This window comes from Pelmatolapia mariae, linkage group LG17, assembly GCF_036321145.2.
Source record: "Pelmatolapia mariae isolate MD_Pm_ZW linkage group LG17, Pm_UMD_F_2, whole genome shotgun sequence".
Lineage (NCBI taxonomy): Eukaryota > Metazoa > Chordata > Actinopteri > Cichliformes > Cichlidae > Pelmatolapia > Pelmatolapia mariae.
In genome coordinates, this window is record NC_086242.1 from 7,361,478 (window position 1) to 7,379,501 (window position 18,024).

The following is an 18,024-nucleotide window of genomic DNA, read 5'->3' on the forward strand; positions in this document are numbered from 1 at the left end:
AGACTAACTCTTACACATGCACACACAAACAGAAATACAGCAACACTTACGCCTGGTTAAATTCAACCTCACAGCTTGGCAATGTTATGTAAGCGGACATTACTCACTGGCGTGCAACCCTGTAATTGAGTGATGCGAGCTGTTTGGTGGCCGGTGGCTCTTAACTGTATCATAAAAGACTCTCGCAATTTGCCATTTAGAGACAATGATTCACGTAATCATATACAGGGCACAATCCCATCCAAATTATCCTTGACAGCACCTGTGAGATGCAAAACACTCAACAGGTTCAGTTAAGATCACGGCTAAGCTACAATCTACTGATGGACGTGAGATGATATCTTTTTTTAAAGATATCACAATCTTAGATGAACCTACACAACACTGTGAAGGTTTCTGCAGTACAAACTATATACACTACATATAAGCCAAAAACGAATATCCTGCCAAGAAGAGGTTAAAATTGATTTGGTACTTCCCCCCCCCCCAGTCAAAGCCTACAGTAGATCGTGAGGGTATGCAGGTCTTACCTTATGGATAATGAGCTCATGGGTGCCATCTGGCAGAGTCCTTCCGTCCTCTTGCATCAGAGGAACAAAGGAGTAGCCAAACAGTTTCTTCTCTCCCTTGTCTTTAGCTGTCAAACAACAACACATGGACATGATATTGAGTCCAAAAATAGAACAGCCCAGACTGCGTCAAAACAAAAATGCTTTCTTTTTTAGACTAAACAGCAGCAAATTAATATGTTGAATTCTTTGTATGTTTCCAGGGAGAAGAAAAGTATTTATTCAAAGGCTCTGTGAGTAACCTTTGACTGCTGAAGGTGCCAATCAGTGGGTATAAGTGTGATAAGTATAAGTGCAAAGATGTACAAACGAAGTGCGTGCTCCTGCTCATTTTAGCACAATCAAACATTAAGAGCCTTGGTTGATATAGGGTAAATAACAGAGGTTTAAATATATAAAACCTGAGCTTTGCATATGTAAGGCAATTAATTTTAATTTTGAAACGGGATGTAATTTTTTTTTATTAACAGGAAAATCTAAAGGACACCTCTAATCTTTCCATCTGTACTCGGAAATTCACTACCCCTTTAATCACACTTGCATAACGGTAGGATGTGAGGTAACTAAGGAAAAAGTTGTTGTTTTTTGGGGTTTTTTTAAGTTGATTTACTCTTTTGAGGATTTGATTAATGTGGGTTGCTTTATCTGAAAGTTCTGGGCATAATTTGCAGTATGAACACATGTAATCTGATTTATCTGCTGCTTTAGCAGTGAAATGTTAATGCGTGCACAGCGGGAAGCAAAAGCAGAGCATGGAAAGTTTCTATTTCCTTTTATTGCAACACCAGTGATTTATTTAACAGTGTCTACTAGTCTTTTGTGAGTTTGTATGTTTGTGTGTGTTGTCTTTCCCAAGAGAAATAAGTTTTTAATGCATCAAACTAGAAACTGTTGTCTCATTTCTCTCTGGCTTGTTATTCAGGTTTTCTACTCACAAAGACCACTAATTACCATTGCAATCAAAATAAAATTTTTAGTTCTATCTGCAGTTTGGATCATGGATAAGGGGAGTACAACAACAAAATTTAACAGATAGGCCATTAGTCCAGTCATATATGCCATGACAATGAGAAGTTAAAGTGGAGACGGGTTGTAAAGTGGCTTGTAGCCATGCAGCAGTAATGGAGGCAGTGCCCAGGTACCCTATGTTAAGTATAAGGGCATCAGCTGGGCCATCAGCTGATGTTGGACCTGAGCCTAACTTTGCGTCCTGAATGATTGCTGGCACCATTATGCCACTGCAGTGCCACTTCATTGGGGCAATCAAGGCAAGTGCTGCTTACCCGGTGAAATCTAAAAAGCAATATCAATAAAAAAAACAAAGTTAAAGCAGTTACTCTTGTTATATATAAAACAGTATTTATCCACTATAAGTTATGGCTTGTTTGCAACATCCTTTAAATTACAGCCTTCTTGTGGCCGCAGTTTGTAATTATCTCAGGTTGCCTTTTTGTAAAGAGTCCAAACATGGCAGTTTTGAGGTTCTATAATGGAAGGAACTGCTTAATAATTCATATTATTAATAGAAAAATAAGCGCAAGACCCACACACAGTAACATGCCATTTTATTCATAAAGGTACAGCTTCTCTTGTAAATTGATTCGACTGGTTCAGAATTGTACTGTATAAACAACCAGTTAATAAAGCATTGCACAGCTAATACTGGCAGGTCCTTATTGTTCCTATTAGCCCCATTTAGAAGCAACACTGGATAATAATGAGTTCAAAAACAAATTAGCAGTTAAAGGCATAGTCAGAAAACCAAACCTTCCATTAAGCCTTAACTGAAAATGAGAGTGTGTGCTAATCAGAATTTTGCAGGCAGGTTGCCCCCGAATTTGAAAGCCCTTATAACATGTGTAATATGGCCTCCTCAGTTTGGTGTCACCACAGGCTTAAATTGGGATCTTAATAGGCAGCCTTTGGGTGGCAATACTAGCACTGCCAGCAGTAATAAGGCTACTATATCTGCTGCACACAGCCACACAGCCTCACGGCTTGGCATAATAATATCGACTTGTTATGAGAGAAGAGACCCGGCCTTCTCCCCAAAGCACAGAAAGAATGTGAGAGGGAGTGAGGCATACTTTGATTATAATTAAAGTTTTGTCTCATTAGGAAATGAGAAGTTGGACAAACTAGTATCAGTACCAAAGTCGAAAAAAAGAGCTTAAACACTTGGACACCGTCTATGTGGAGTGGGCACACGGCTGGAGGGCTGGTAGGTTGAAGCAAGTGAGGAAAATGAATACTTCTTTCAAAGGTTTATCAGTGATGTGCCTGGAATTGCAGGGCACAGTGGAGTCAGTGCAGGATGTCTGGTCTTTATCTTCAACTTCCCTAGGTATTCAGCTGTGAAGAATGCAGCTCCTCACGCATTCACACCACAAGCCGATGGTGTATTAAAATGTGCGAAAACTTGCCAAAAATGTGTTCGCTTAACCTTTCCTGAATAAATAAACTGACAAACCCATTTTCACTTACTGGAGCAATGTCGAAACTCAAAGCGGACGTGCGACCCCCGAAACATGTCGACCGGAATAGGGAGCTTGATCTGGTCACCCCAGCGGGGACTGTTGTTGTGATACAACACCAAGGAATGGTACTCATCCACACTTGGTTCACCTGAGCCAGCTGCCACATGACCCTGAAAGATATAAAGAATATTATATTAACGTTTCCCAAACAACAACAAAAAAGTCAGAAAAGAGAATGGCCTCAAGGGTGAGGCAGACCGAAAAGGACACTGTGAATTAATATGTCAGCTAGAAATGTGCTGTAAACCTTCCAGAGCCAACAAAAGGCAATAAAGTGAGGAAGACAAGGTTTACATTTGTGTTTATGTGTTTTGGATGGGGGTTGCGTGCCATGTGTAGCAGCAGCAGTGACAGCAGGGTTATATTTGACTCTATTTTCTGGCCAAGGCCTAGGCTGTGCAGGAAACCACAGAGGCAGACTGTCACAGTGCTGCACCAGAAATGGGCAACACACTGGAGAGACACTTAGCCCTCATCTGGGTCAGCAATGTTTAAATGAAGAGATTTGCTCCAAAAAAGACACTTTTATTTTTTTTCTTAATAGTGGGCAACTGGCTAGGGATTTAAATCTATTAGCCTTAGTTGTTGTGTCTAGCAACAAAACTGTTTATATTTGCTAAGTAAGACACAAAAGCAGTGTTCACCTTTAGGATCTGTCCATCAATATCCAGCACATACACGGTGATCTCTACATTCCTCGCCACGCTCTTCCCCCCCTTCTCAAACTCTCCTTTCTCCAGTGTGATGTAAAGGTCGTTCCTCATCTCTCCTGCAGGAAAGAGGCAACAAAGCATTGATTACGCACATGAGCTAGCATTATTAATGAGCGCGCTGCAGATTCTCTGCGTAATTCCTCCTGGCAGGGGTGGACAGCATTTACATTAGGTGGCATTTGATGATATATTTTCTGCTGACATGAAATATGACATCTGGCTGCCAGAATTCAACAATTAAAGACTGCTCTTTGTGTGCGTGTGTGTGTGTGTGTGTGGTTGTCTGTGTGTGTGAGATGGGGGACACTGGCATTTTTAAGTAATCAAGAAAAGAAAAATTCATTGTTATAACATTTTAACATGTCACATCAAACTGTCAGTGTGGTTGAGCCTGACAAAGGTCAAAACGAGGGTAAAAGGGGGGGAATATGTGGATTCTGTTTGTTAAAGCAAGAAGTATCTACTCGTGAGGTTGAATACATGTACTGGGCTTTCAACCAGTTACACCATTTTCTTCTTACTCTTATACATCTGAACAGTATTTAATATTTTTCTTGGGGAAAAAAAGCCTGAAGGTATTAATTCTGGGGTTTTTTGTTTTTATTTTTTATTTCTTTAGATATTTAATAATTGCTATTCTGTTTGCTTTTTAATGACTTCTGAGTTTTATTTATTTATTTTTTATCCTTCATTGGGGCCACAACCCCCAGGGCTCAGAAGCAAGGACAGCACATGAAACGATTCGCAAACACAAATCGCACAAATGAATAAATAATGTGCGTGTATTCAAATTGCAACAGAACCCTCACTCTTTCCTATTAATCAATCTATCCCAGGACATAAGCTTACGGTAACTGTGCATATTCATACTGTTTGAGAGCATAATCATTGTTCGGTATCACTTCAAGCTAAAACATCTGACTTATAAACAACCCTGCAACAAATGCAGCCTTTTCTGTGCTTCTCATGTGCTGCAATCTGGGAAAATAATCTCAGGAAGAAATAATCTTTGTCTTTGTTATAACTGCAGCTGTTCAATGACTGCAGCCATTCATATACGGTTTCCTGTGGTGGGGGAGTATAAATGCAAAGTATGCTGGGTAAGTAAAAAAAAAATGTATGTGGTTTGACAAATAACTTCGGCAGGTTTCAGTGGTCGTGTCTATCATTAGAGTTAGCACTTATTATCTACTCTTAATCAGACAGCTACACTCTTCTTCTTCATGATGATTTCGACTATATATATTCACCCCAACTTTATACATACAAGTACATGTACACACACACACACACACATTCACACACATACACACAAAGAGCACAGGAAGGTCGACAGGGACACTTTTTTTTTTTTTTTTAAATGTACAATGGGAAAAGGGGAAGTGGAGACGGTGGGGGGGAGAGCAGCTGGGCGGAGAAAAGAGTGTGTTTGTGTGTTACAAAGAAAATGAGAGGAAAGATCGCACACAAAATGTGGAATGAGAAATAAGAGGAAAAAGGAGGAAAGGCAGTCTCCTTTGCTCCTTTGCCCAAGGGCAGACTTGCACAAGCAGAAAGGGTGAGAGCACTCAGCGTTAAGGGTTTGTAGCCAGAAAAAGACAAAGGAGATGGTGTACATAAATCTGTGTTAGTGAGGTGCTTGGGGGGGGCCACAGTATGTGGTTCCTCTATATCTGTGTGACCAGACAGCATATCTAGCTTTTTTAAGACATCAGCTTTTCTGTTGAAAAAGTCCCCTTATGTTCAGCTGCCTCAGAGAGCTAATTCAGCCAGTAGTTTCCTTCCCTACTTTTCCCCGGGCGTGTGTACATATAAACATGTGGCTGTGTATTTGGTACCTAGGCGATAAGACGTAATTCAGCTAAGCCCGAGGTGCATTTACAGAAGCAGCCAAGTGTCATCTCTCTACCTTTAACAGCATGATTCATCTTTGTGAGGGTGGAATTCAAATATCTCTCGATTCATGCAGTAGGCAGAGATGTCGGGTGTAAACATGACAACTATAATAAGAATAACTATAATAATTTTGAGACAGGCCAACAAATACAATACAAAACAGAGTACCAAAACAAAAAACAAAAAAATATACTGTTTACAGCCTCAAATCTGTCAGCTAAAACTTTATGTAACAAACATTGACGTATGATAGGACGCATTAGGTCTACCCACACCTGCTGGCTGTGAAATAGTTATTGAAACCCCGTATTTACAGACAATAAATATGTTTTTACCAATAGCAGCAGCAGTTTATGGGTGACAGAAAAAAGCATTAGGTGGCGCAGGTGCTCAGTAAAAACCCCTCTCTCATAATAAGGTGGGGGCACTGCTCAAATCATCCAGCTATGGCCTGGCTGTCTGCTAAACAGCCTAATACTGTGTCATGAATCGGACATTGGTGTGTATATGACAGTCTACATGTGTGAGCTCTGCTCTCACTGTAATAAACTCTCGACCCACACAGGATGTGCCGAACTCCTTGCTCAGTGCTAGCTTTGAGGGATTATAGCCACTCAACGCGATAGTAGTTTAGGAAATAAAGAGTGTATGAATGGAACGACAGACAGCACTTCTATCACCCATGATCAGAAACACCGCAATGAAATGAAAGAAGAATAAAAACACAATTCTTAGTTACTTTTGACTCAGCTGATAAGCTACACAACAAATGGTTCATTGTACCCTGAGGGAAATGAGCGATTATATGAGAGACTGATGTGATGTGTCACATCACATAAGTGCTTCTACTGACCCAAAGATAACATGGAGTGAGTAATGGACAGAGTAAGCTTGCTTTATAGAGGTAAATTGCCCCCAACTGTAAATGTGCACTTTTTAAATGACACAGCACACTTATTTTTCCACAACACCTTGACTATTAGTCCCCCGGCCCCACTTTGACAACAACTGCTTTGAGACCTACAAAGTAATGTTGGTTTGTGGTATCCTACCTGGCATGATGACATCAGAGAAGCCCAGTTTCCTGGTGATTGACACACCACGGGTGAAAAGGACCATGTATTCCCGTCTTAGTTGATCTATATCCCCATGGAGGAGCTGCAGAGCCACTGCCAGACCTAAAAATCAGAGTGATAACATTCATTAATGAAATATCATGTTCTCGTCAATTTATCATCTCTTACCCCTCACCAAAGCTCAAAATATATAACAACCATATTCCAAACCGTATACAGTTAGCAACTTTAAGGCTGGACGAAAATAGCACGTTCACAAGAGCACATCTCGAGTTTTATTCCAGCAGACTGGATTTGCAAACCATTACACCTGCCAGTGATGACACTTGCATGTATAGAAAGCATACAGACACCCACACATATATAAACAAGTAATGCAAACAGTCTGCGAGTCACCCCGCAGCTCCTTTTTTATTAAGAGGAAATCCTACATGATGGCTGTCGTCTCAGTTCAATATCCTTATGCAATAACTCCAAATGTCAGCAGAGCTAAATTAAAGCGTCAGCTTGTATTTAGAGCTCAAAACGCATCGCCTTGATGTCTCTGCCTGTCCAGAGAAGCAGCTACATAAACAGCCTCACAGCAAGGGAATATGCAGGAGACGAGATGACGACGACAATTATTATTGTTGTGCGTGTTTTGGGGAAAGTTGGGAGGCAGTGGTGAAATGGTTCATTAGCTGTAAGAGGTTTCAGTCAATGAGAGTCAACAAAGAGACGTGACTTGTTTGCAAACTGGGTAGAGACACACTGGACTACACTACCTTACAGAAGCAGAGAAGAAGAAGTACAAGAGATGAATAGCACATTGAAAGCATAAAATATGTATGTTGTGTCTGTGATAATGTTAACTGTAGAAAGTGCCTACGTGAAGCCTATTTAAACACGTTCTAAAACGGTGTCTTCTGGGTAACTTTCAAAGGCCAAGTACAGCAAGGAAAAAGCTTTCAGTGTGTAGCTGTTCTTTCGATATGTCGGTTCATCGTGCATTCTATTTTAACACAATTAAATTACTTACTATTTTCAAGTACTTTCAGTTCACTCTTACCTGAACAAACTTTAAATATTAGTGTTCACCAGATTAGTATGCCTAATGGCTCTAATGGTTCAGTCACGCTAGAGTAAAAATAGGATGATAACTTCCTTGTAACTACGAACAATCAGTGGTTGCACCACAACTGCACTGAACTCTGTTTTTTGCGTTGGTAAACTGACTGTAGAGGCTGAGCATGCAACTCCTCTAACCTCCGTTGACCACTTTCAATCACAAGGTAAGTGTACAGGTCGCCTGGTGGGAAGCAACCTGCCTCCAAACAATTGCAGTCTGACGCAGATTGAGTGCAATCACTCTCAGACACACTGGAAATAACTGCCCTACAAATCATACATACAGACAGGTTGTTCACACATTGCAATCAATCCGAGTCCCGGTGGATTTATGCTTTGGTGTTAAATCTGTGCTGCAGGTACACTATAACCACAAACCATTCTGAAACCCCACAATGTAACATGCACATGACATGCACCCTCCTAGAAACGTAACCAAATTTCACCATCAGTGAAGTCACAAGTGGTGTTTGCCACTTGCACAGGCTATGTTGTAGGATCTATGCAGATTCTCTTCAAAAGGTTAATTCAGGTGTCGGACTGTGTCGATGATTGCAACTCACTGCAATGTGTCTCTTTCCAACCTTGGACTTAGCTGGTTATACTCATAGATAAAAAGCAAACTTGTCAAGCGCTATTTTTATGTTAAACTGCCGCGCTGCTGCAACTACGTCACTATTTGTGGAGAAATTTCTCAAATTTGTGTTTCAAATCTCAGAAGTTTGGGTTATATCTCAGATCTGAGTTTGGTTTTTACACCCTTAGTTAAGCATCTGCATCTGACTTTTGCTCTATGTCACTGTGGACAAGCTGCAGAGCCACTGTCAGGCCTATAAATAAGATAATGATAGCATTCAATATAGGATTTCAGCATATTATAATATCATTGCATCGTAATCCTGTTCCAAACAGTACACAGTCAGCAATGTTGTATCACTGAGATAACAGCGTAATCAAAAGGTGACAACCCATTTTATTACAGTAGACGAAACTTGTAAACCACATAACTAATATGATAGCAGAGATAAATGACAGTTGCATGTATGGAAACCAAACAGTCACATACAACACACACACATTTAAACAGGTCATCACTTGCATCCATTACTGTATCTTACTTTCGCTTTAGCTGTCTACCAAGTGTAACAGTGAGTTGGTGAATTTGTAGACAAAACCAGTCAGTGCTGTTGCTACAGACGGGTATTAATACAAATATAGATTGCAGGAGTAATGCAACTTTTTCCTTAAAATTCACAGCTAAGCTGTTTCACACAACTTTGAATAAGGTTGTTATATTTTCTACAGTTATGTTTTTCATCTGTGGCGCACATCACGAAGAGTCTACTTCCGATGCATTTATGCTAGTGGAAATACAGGGTATGTTACAGGTGAAAGCACCGGAATATTAGCAGTGCTTTTTGCCCATCAGTGCAATCTACTGACTTTGTATCAGGAAGCAGTGAAATAGATAAATACTGCCTACTATTTGTGTTCCCACATGTTCCTCTGTTGGCTGGCTGACTCGGGGCTGCAGAGCACATGTGAAAAGGGCTTTAGATTTTTCATTACAACTGAAAATTACTGTAATTGCTTTATTATTGTAAAACTGAACTGAAGTCAGTCTTAATTTCACTTCGACCAAACATATTGTATTTTCCGCTTTGTATGTAACAACAACAATAAAACAAACCAAAACAAAAAAAAACAAACAAACCATTGACCTCTGTATAAATGCACAGCCTAGGGCACAATACAAAAGTTTGACGTAGCCAGATCTTCTTTTCATTTGCTGAATGGACAAATCCTAAAACCCCAGTCAGATGTAACCACAAAGAGTCAGTCAGCTTTCTTTGTTAACCTGGGCTTTTTGATTCAGGCATGCTCATAAAAAAAGAGGTTGTTTGACTCTTCTTCAGCACAAAAAGAACCTACTCATTTCAAACAGAGGGAACAGGTTGGGGAGACATATTAAGGTTATAAAAAATGTTATGGTAAATTACAGCACAGGTCCTGAATGTGAGCAAATGTGATGAATGTCCTTCAAATATGAATCTATTGCTAATCTCTCACATTATAGCTGCAAATAAGAGCTTCAAACTCGATATGATTTAAACATAATGCTAAACAAGACCAATCAGTTTTTTATAATGAAGTAAAAAAAAAATACTTGGCCAAGTGAAATTAATCAATTCATTAAATATTTTCTGAGATATATATACCAATCTGTATTAACCTGCTGTAGTGTCAGCGATGTGCAGTAAGTTCATTTTACGCATCACCAACTTAATGCATGGAAATTCCTGACAGCATGTTATTGCAATTGCACAGCCTCATTCATGATCTTACTTACAACATAGTTATGGATACACTCTGTGTTTAGACACCACTTTCTATTAAATCATTAGTTATTGTTGATCTCTGGCTCTCTCCCACAGTGTATCTTTTGTCCTGTTTCCCTCCCCTCATTCACAACGGTCCTGCAGATGGCTGTCCTGCAGCCATCTGAGGGACAGGTATTCTTCCTGTTAAAAGGGAGTTTTTCCTTCCCGCTGTCACCAAGTGCTCACTCATCAGTGGCCGTCTGATTGTTGGGTTTTTTCTTTATATTATTGTAGTGTCTATGAGGACCTATGAGGCAACTGTTTTTGTGACTATATAAATAAAACTGGTTTGATTTGAGAGGTCCGTATGCATAAACACACTACCCCAGGAAAGATTCTTTATAGCTAGTATATAGCTAGCTATTTTAATCCCCATATTGTTACCATGGTGATCTAGCCAGGTTGAAAGAGAGTGCCCTTCATGACTTTGAATGCGCTGGCTTTAGGCTGTAAACCTCCCTGACCCATCAATCTCACTACATAATACATTACTCGGTCTTCTGTTCAAAAATAATTCAAAAATAATAGAGTCCATCAATAGCGTGTTCATTGGGGCACAATGGCTTGGTCAGAAATGAAAAGGAGAGTCCTCTTTAATTCAGGGGAGACTTTTTTTTTATCTTCTTCTTTTTTATACCCTAATCTGCCTAATCTGATTCAGCCTTTAACACTTAGGCTCACATAAACGAATGCACATAGTCAGGCTTTAAAGGCTATTGCGGGGCCACAATTAGGCAAACCAAGCCTAATTACTATTCCTGAATGGTACACGTTGCTGAGTATAACAAAAACACTCTCAACCTTTACTGCCCTCAGCCCACCGGGCCTGCCTCTTCACAAACTCGACAAAAAATTAAAAACATAAATAAATAAATATAAAAAAGCTGCAAAAACAAAAACAGTTGAGTCGTCGCAGCCTCTTCTGTCACTGCCTACGCTCGCAGTGTGGAGGTGGGAGCTGAATTATCTACCTGACCTGACTCACACAGAGCCAGATTCTTATGAAATCCCTCTTACAGCTTACTGGGTACACGCAAACAAAATCTTTGTTCATCAGTACCCTCTCTTGTCTTTTGAATTCAATTACCCAAAAAGCACGGCCGACCCTGAAACACACAGGTAAAAAAAAAAAAAAATACTCATTAGGCTCTAGGAGAACAAAATAAGTCTCCAAGTCTTCCCGTCTCTCTTCCACTTTACTGCAGAAAACAGCCTGGTGTTCTTTTTAATTTCGGGGCAGTGTATTCATCTTCCCCCTTGCTAATTGGCTGCTAATAAGAGACTTCTGGCATGCTGCCAGTTCAGTTTTAAAGGAGAAAAACACAGTGAGACACAAATCATGATCCGCACACACACACACAAGCAAACATGGAATCGTGCACAAATATATAAACATGCACACAAATCCACATTATGTGTATCTCACTCTGCAGCACACTTGTTTTAATTGCCCTCCTGACACTAAGTGTAATAAACTGTAGTTCTTAAAGGGGATCTATTATGCTCATTTTCAACTCCGTGTTTTTATTGTCGTGCTTTCTAGAACAGTAGCTTCGCATGATCCTTACACCTTAACTTACACAAGGTTCATCCTCAGTTCATCCACTGTCAGAAAAGAAGCTGTTTTCTATCCTCTGCCTTTAATACAACCTTCTTTTGATTGGTTGCCACTCATAAACAAAAGGATTTTTACAGGATTAAAGGGATCCCTTGTAAATGCTACTTGTAATAATGACATTGTATTACTATTACTTTAAACATGTTTGATATAGGCATTCATCAATGTAGCAGTATACATTCGACAGAAAATATTGAAAAGAACAATGGGTCCATGATAAATACAGCGTGACATTCCATAGCTCGTGTATGGATGCTTTTACAGGGACACACTAAGAAGATGAAACATTCCCTCCAGTTTTCACATTTGTTGACGCAGCCTGGCACGCAACTCTCTTCTGTTATCTATTCTGCAATGTCGCTCCGCGGCAAAATAATTGCCTTCTGGGAGGAATTGACTTTTTAGATGAGGATATGCCCCAGTGAAATCTGTTGTGAGTGATGCTCTGTATAATTCTTTGAATGTAAAAAGAGCCCAGAAAGAAAGAAATCACTGCAACTGGACTGCTTCCTGGAATATGTTGTGTTACATTCAAAGTTGTTGCTCCACAAATTAATATACTAAGTATACACACACTGGCTACTTTATTAGGTATATCTTTTTAACGGCTGTTAAAACCTGTCACCAGAGCCATTAGTCTTAAGGGCAGGTGTGTGAGTGAAAGACATGCAATTACAGAGATAGTAGTTAAAAAGAGCACCATCTAAGCAAAGTAAATTAATAAATGACACTTAATATCCAGAGCTTATTATCTTTAATACTTAAATTATTACCTCTATGTTGTGATTAAAGGGTTTTTTTCCCTCTTCTGTTTCATAAGATCAATGTCACAGTGAGTTAAGTGGCAGAAATGTAATTTTGGAACAAACAGACTTTAATTATGCATGCCAGCATTAAAAAAAAGAAAAAACCCTGCAGCCCTCCTCTAATACCCTTTGAAAGAAAAAACACTGAGGCTAATCAGCCGCACAGCTCCATCAGTGTCTTCATCTGACAGCAACTGAACAGCTAATACTCAAGCTTTTGTGATAAACTTTGCACTGCAGCCAAAAAAGGGGACTGAACTCTAAAATCATTCACTTGCACATGCTTGTGTGAGTGCGTCTGTGTGCTTTGCATATTGCTGTCAAAAGAAAGCCTCAAGCAAACACTTACATGACGGATATGTTTTGAGAGAACCCTGCAAAGTCGGGCAACACGCTGTCTTCTGCCAGTAACAATGTGTTTACCAATGAGTGCGAATAATTGCCTCTGATTACAGAAAAAAGCAAAACGTAAAGATGAAAATGTCACATTTATCCAGCAGGCATCAAGAAGCTTGTGCCGCATCTGCAGTGATAACTGCCAAAAGGTTGTGGAAGTTGAACAGCAACAATACAGAACATTATCAGTGCGCATAATCTGTTATTAAATCTGATCTCTGTGCGTGGCTGGGAGTTATCTATGATAATACGACCAGTCAGGAGAAGCAGAAGTAGTGAGTAGAAAATAAAAGCTGTTATAGAGATCAATATGAGATTAGAAAACCATAGTAAGTAGCTAAAAGAATGAAATGCTTGCTCAATATTCATATTTTTGTACTAGCTCTCTAGTTTATGCTTTAAGAGAAATTAAACAGTACTCATTTTAGACGGACAACTTTTGTTGTTGGTGTTAAAAAATAAATAAAATGAAATAAAAACATGGCTCGGATCATGCAGAAGGTGTTAAGTGATTTCGTGTCACAGCATCCTCTTCTCGCCTGTACGGGATTATTCTCACCTCGAGCAATTATTGGTTCTCTGAGGGCAGGTGGAATGGGGTGCTGACTCAGCAGATCAGATCTTGTTTCCATATTTCCATATATAACGTATAAGCAGGCGTTAGGAGATGGAAACACGCATAGTGTTTATTTTCACTGAGAAAGTAGCGGCCTCCTGGAGCTTCTCGGCTACATAACGGAAACTTCTGATGAGCAGTCTATGACTGCCAAGAGCTGTTTGTACACGCTGATGCAAGCAGCTGCAAATTAGCCAGCTCTGTTTAATTTGTGCTTATGTCCGCTTGCTTCACAGTTTGCACCCCTTTTCACGCTCCCCTCAGTGTAATCATTCAACAAGTTTCTTCTTCAAACAAAATGTAACTAGCACCTTAATGACTGCATCAGTATTAATCTAGAGTCCACCAAAGTATTGATCTCATTGCAGAGCGATCATGTTTTTGAAAGACTCAACATTCTCATTCTCCACCAACTTGTTGCTATGGGAGACTGCTGATGCTGCTGATCAGCATGATGAAATTTGAGCTATTAATACAAACTATCTGAATACATAGATTCCCTGCAGACACAGAAATGTAAAGACTAATCCACTCCCACAGAAAAGAACTTAACTCCCACATGATAGCTACTGAGAATGACCGGAAACTGAGTAATACATGGCAAGATGTGCAACTGCGCTGCTCATTTTGTCATCGGAACATGATGAACTTCACATGCAGTGCTGAACCCCTCCCACCCCCGTTGTCTGATGGCTTAAACCACCTACATGATTGTGTAGGTGTGAGAAATTAAAAGCAATGAGTTAAGCAAATGGGGTTCTCACCAGTGTTGGATCCAGACAAGTTGTACCTAGAATTGGCCTTTTTGATGATGTTCTCATGGATCTGGGACCATTCGCTCTCAGTGTTACACCTGGGACACACACACAAAAAGAAAATTACTGCAGATTTGCACAAACGCTCCAGAAAGAGTCCGGTAAATATCCTTGAAAGTGAGTCAGGATTGATGGTGCTTAGGCCGAGCAAAACCAAAACTGCTGAATCCTACACTTCATATAATAAGAAGCATTTTTTGCATTAATTCGTCATTTGTGAAAAAGGCACACCTCTTTGAAACTCCATGAACCCACTCAGTAGAAAAAGCTTGCTGTTGGAAATTGATAGCATCATCACTGCTCTTCCCATCCAAGCCACAATGTTTGAAGTAACAAGTGCTTTGACCCTTGAAAAGCAGCTGAGTTTCTGTTACGCTGACCAACCACTTTCTTGAAATTTATTGTATATGTGACATGTGACCAAAAGCTGCTTTTTGTTGAGTGTATTTAACACTTAACGGTGGCATGACAGAAAAAAAAAAATCAGCTTTTCAATGACATCTTTTCTGGACTCAACTCACAAAACATTTAGATCACAACTTTCATCCTAGTCCAACTAAAACCTGTTGTTGCCTCAGGTGTGAAGAAAGTGGCTGCATGTTCTTGTGAGCAAAGTACATTTGGCCAGTTACTCTGATGCTGCTATAATTTAGGTCAAACTATTGTGTCAACAGATGCCTTTTCATCCCTGAGGGCATCACATAGACTTGACTCCAGTCATCTAAAGTGTAAAAGGAAAGGTGCATAATTTTGTTGGTCCAGATTAATGTTCGTGTACTCAGACTACTACTTACCTAAAAGATTACTTGAATACGTTTCCCTTTTGCATTTATGTCCCATATTACATAATATTTTTTAAAGAAAATATTTTCTTAAATCCAAAATTATATGAATACTCTCAAGTACAGTCATAGTTAAATAAAATAAGACAAATATGCAATCTAAACTCAGACATAAAAAAATGAATCTTTACTCTGTCTTCTTGGAAGGCTTTATGGGTTTTTGTTCTCACGTGTTTTAAGTGTGCACTTTCAATCTGAAAGTTGAACCTTGAAATAAATCTGGTCTAGTACGCCCCATGCCCCCCTTTAGTCTCACCCTTGTTCACCTGTATGTAAAACACGTCGGCTGCCGTCAGCCTTCATTAACCCCTATCATATAAACATGCTATCAAACTAAGTTAACAGTTCATCTGAATATTTTAATACAACTTCTGGGGGCTTCAGCCTTGTTGATAAGGTGCTTTGATGAAGGACTCCAACTCGCTTTTTCCCAGTAAAGCTTTTACTGGTGATTGCCTTACATTAGCTTAATAAATTACCCTTAAACACCACAGCTGGAGCTTCAGTGTTGCTGATTTTTAAAAGGCTGAATGGCAACTTTGAGACTTCCATGTTGTTCATCTGCTATAGATTGATTTTCAGTCCTACTACTCTTTATTTTGTCCTACACTTGTCCAGTTTCCATAAATTTTTTGAGGACACGGTGCATATCATGCAAAACCTTCAACTAATAGCTCTTAGGTAATCAACTTGTTGGAGCACAAATACCTTTTTATGCTTTTCAAATTGTGTCATCTTTAGAATTTTTTGATTTAATTAAAGAAATGGGAAGAATTTTGTGTTTCTTTTTTTTTTTTAAGTAACAGTGAATAACGATCTAATTTAAAATTGGTTCTTTGCTAAATTTGTCTTCTATGCGTAGACAATACACTGATTCATCACTTGAATCAAGTGTTTGTTTGTTTTGTTTTTTTTTAATGCCTGAATGATTCACAGGTAAGTATTGTGTAGATTAACATACAAAAAAAACTTTGCTCTGAAAATGGTTAGGTGCAAGGACTGGACTAAAAATATGAAAAAGCAGCCAATGTCCAAAGAAAAACTTTGGAAGCCCCTCAGAAAGCCTCTCTAACAATCACTAAATTCAGTTCACTTAACTGGAAGTCTGAACCCTCTATGTAGTATTATGTGTAGTGTTATTCTTTTGGAGGTATTTTTAGGCAGTTATCTGACAGACTACATGTCCTGCTGTTTTAACTAAAGTTAGTTCCAGAAGTCTGTGTTCCAGTTTTTCCTGTGACTGAAATGCTCGTGTTATTTAATTATATGCTAGCACTAATTAGCAGGCATGTGATGGTGTCTGTGCAATGCATCCATTCAGTCTATACATGTATCTTGCTAACCAGTCTTGTGAGCAGTAAGTGAGGAATTAGCACTCCATCCTCACCTGCATATGTGATCACTTCTGCTTTCCAAAAACAAAAAAGTTTTGGAAAGAAAATGAATAAGGAAACGACACATCAGGCTGAACAAAACTTTAGCACTGGTTCAGTGTTTAGAAGAAAGAAGAATTCCTGAATAATAGTTATTTACAGTCACTTACGTATAAACCTTTAGCAGGTGGTCATCCTTAGAGTCAGCAGTAAGTAGATCGGCAATGCTGACAACAGCACAGCCAAACGGACGCCTGTACTGTACGTTGCACTGGTTCTTCTTCTCTCCTGCTCCCATCCTCCCTGCACAGACACACAAAGGTATCCACGGTAAGAACAGTATGAAAATGAAAGCCCGAGAGATTTTTAAGAACGTGAGTAGTACTCAGGAGAATAAAGAAGAAACATCACAACTCCTACCTATTCTTATGATGTGCACAACGATGTAGACATCTTTTCGTAGATCACTGCTTCCCAAATCCTGACAAACGATGCAGGAAAACATATTTAAGCATCCGATCCAATTACTGTGAACAAGCTGAAGAGCACTGACACTGCTTTTATTTTTCAGCATAACAGTGCATGAGTTAAGTTAGCTTTATATAGCCTTAAATTGCTCCCAGTAAATCTTTTTTAACAAAATTCCGTGTTAACTACTCACCACAAATAGTGTGCATTGTCTTTCTGTCTTCTCTGGTGACTTGGGCAGCCCGCTCTTATTCAGCCTTACAAAGAACCTTTCACTGCACAAGTAAGTGGACAGACAGAGACAGGGAACACACACAGAGATAAATGTGGTCAGGAGTGATGGCTGAGTGTCACAGTAAACAACAGCATCCAAGTTTTTGCTAACAGGAACAGAATAAAGATTAGACACTATGTCAAAAAATGTCAAGTGCAGAACAGTGGGCACTGGAGAAATCACTTCAAAGTTCAAACTTCACACTGAAGCTACGTGAAACAGAATATGAGGTGGGAAAAGGGAAAAGAAAAACAGGCAGAAAGGGTTCAGAGGCAGAGGGATAGAGGTTTAGGAGAAAGATGCTGAAGAAAATCCCCAAAACAGAATGCCTGTAAAATATCTAACAAGAACATTCACACGTGGCTGAATGAAAGTGCTTTGCTGCATATTATGGATTCTCTCTGACATGTTTAAACACAGTTACTAGGCTTTCATCAAAAAACAGTGATAGGTTACAACTAAAAACGCACAACCTCAATCATAACTGCCAGACTAGATGGCATAAAACTTCTGGCTGTCACAGGGCTGTGCTGAGGA

General features: G+C 39.5%; 1 protein-coding gene across 4 annotated transcripts in view; it reads right to left on the reverse strand.

Annotated features, from left to right (window-relative positions):
• dock4b (dedicator of cytokinesis 4b) overlaps positions 1 to 18,024 on the reverse strand; it is a 135,761-nt gene that overhangs the window by 57,120 nt on the left and 60,617 nt on the right. For all 4 annotated transcript variants that reach the window (XM_063500654.1, XM_063500653.1, XM_063500655.1 and 1 more), the window contains exons 9-16: positions 17,407 to 17,488; positions 17,166 to 17,226; positions 16,916 to 17,048; positions 14,480 to 14,568; positions 6,768 to 6,893; positions 3,751 to 3,875; positions 3,054 to 3,216; positions 531 to 637 (exon numbers count right to left, since the gene is read on the reverse strand). In XM_063500654.1, coding sequence (XP_063356724.1) covers positions 531 to 637; positions 3,054 to 3,216; positions 3,751 to 3,875; positions 6,768 to 6,893; positions 14,480 to 14,568; positions 16,916 to 17,048; positions 17,166 to 17,226; positions 17,407 to 17,488 — 886 coding nt within the window. The remainder of the gene's footprint in view (positions 1 to 530; positions 638 to 3,053; positions 3,217 to 3,750; positions 3,876 to 6,767; positions 6,894 to 14,479; positions 14,569 to 16,915; positions 17,049 to 17,165; positions 17,227 to 17,406; positions 17,489 to 18,024) is intronic.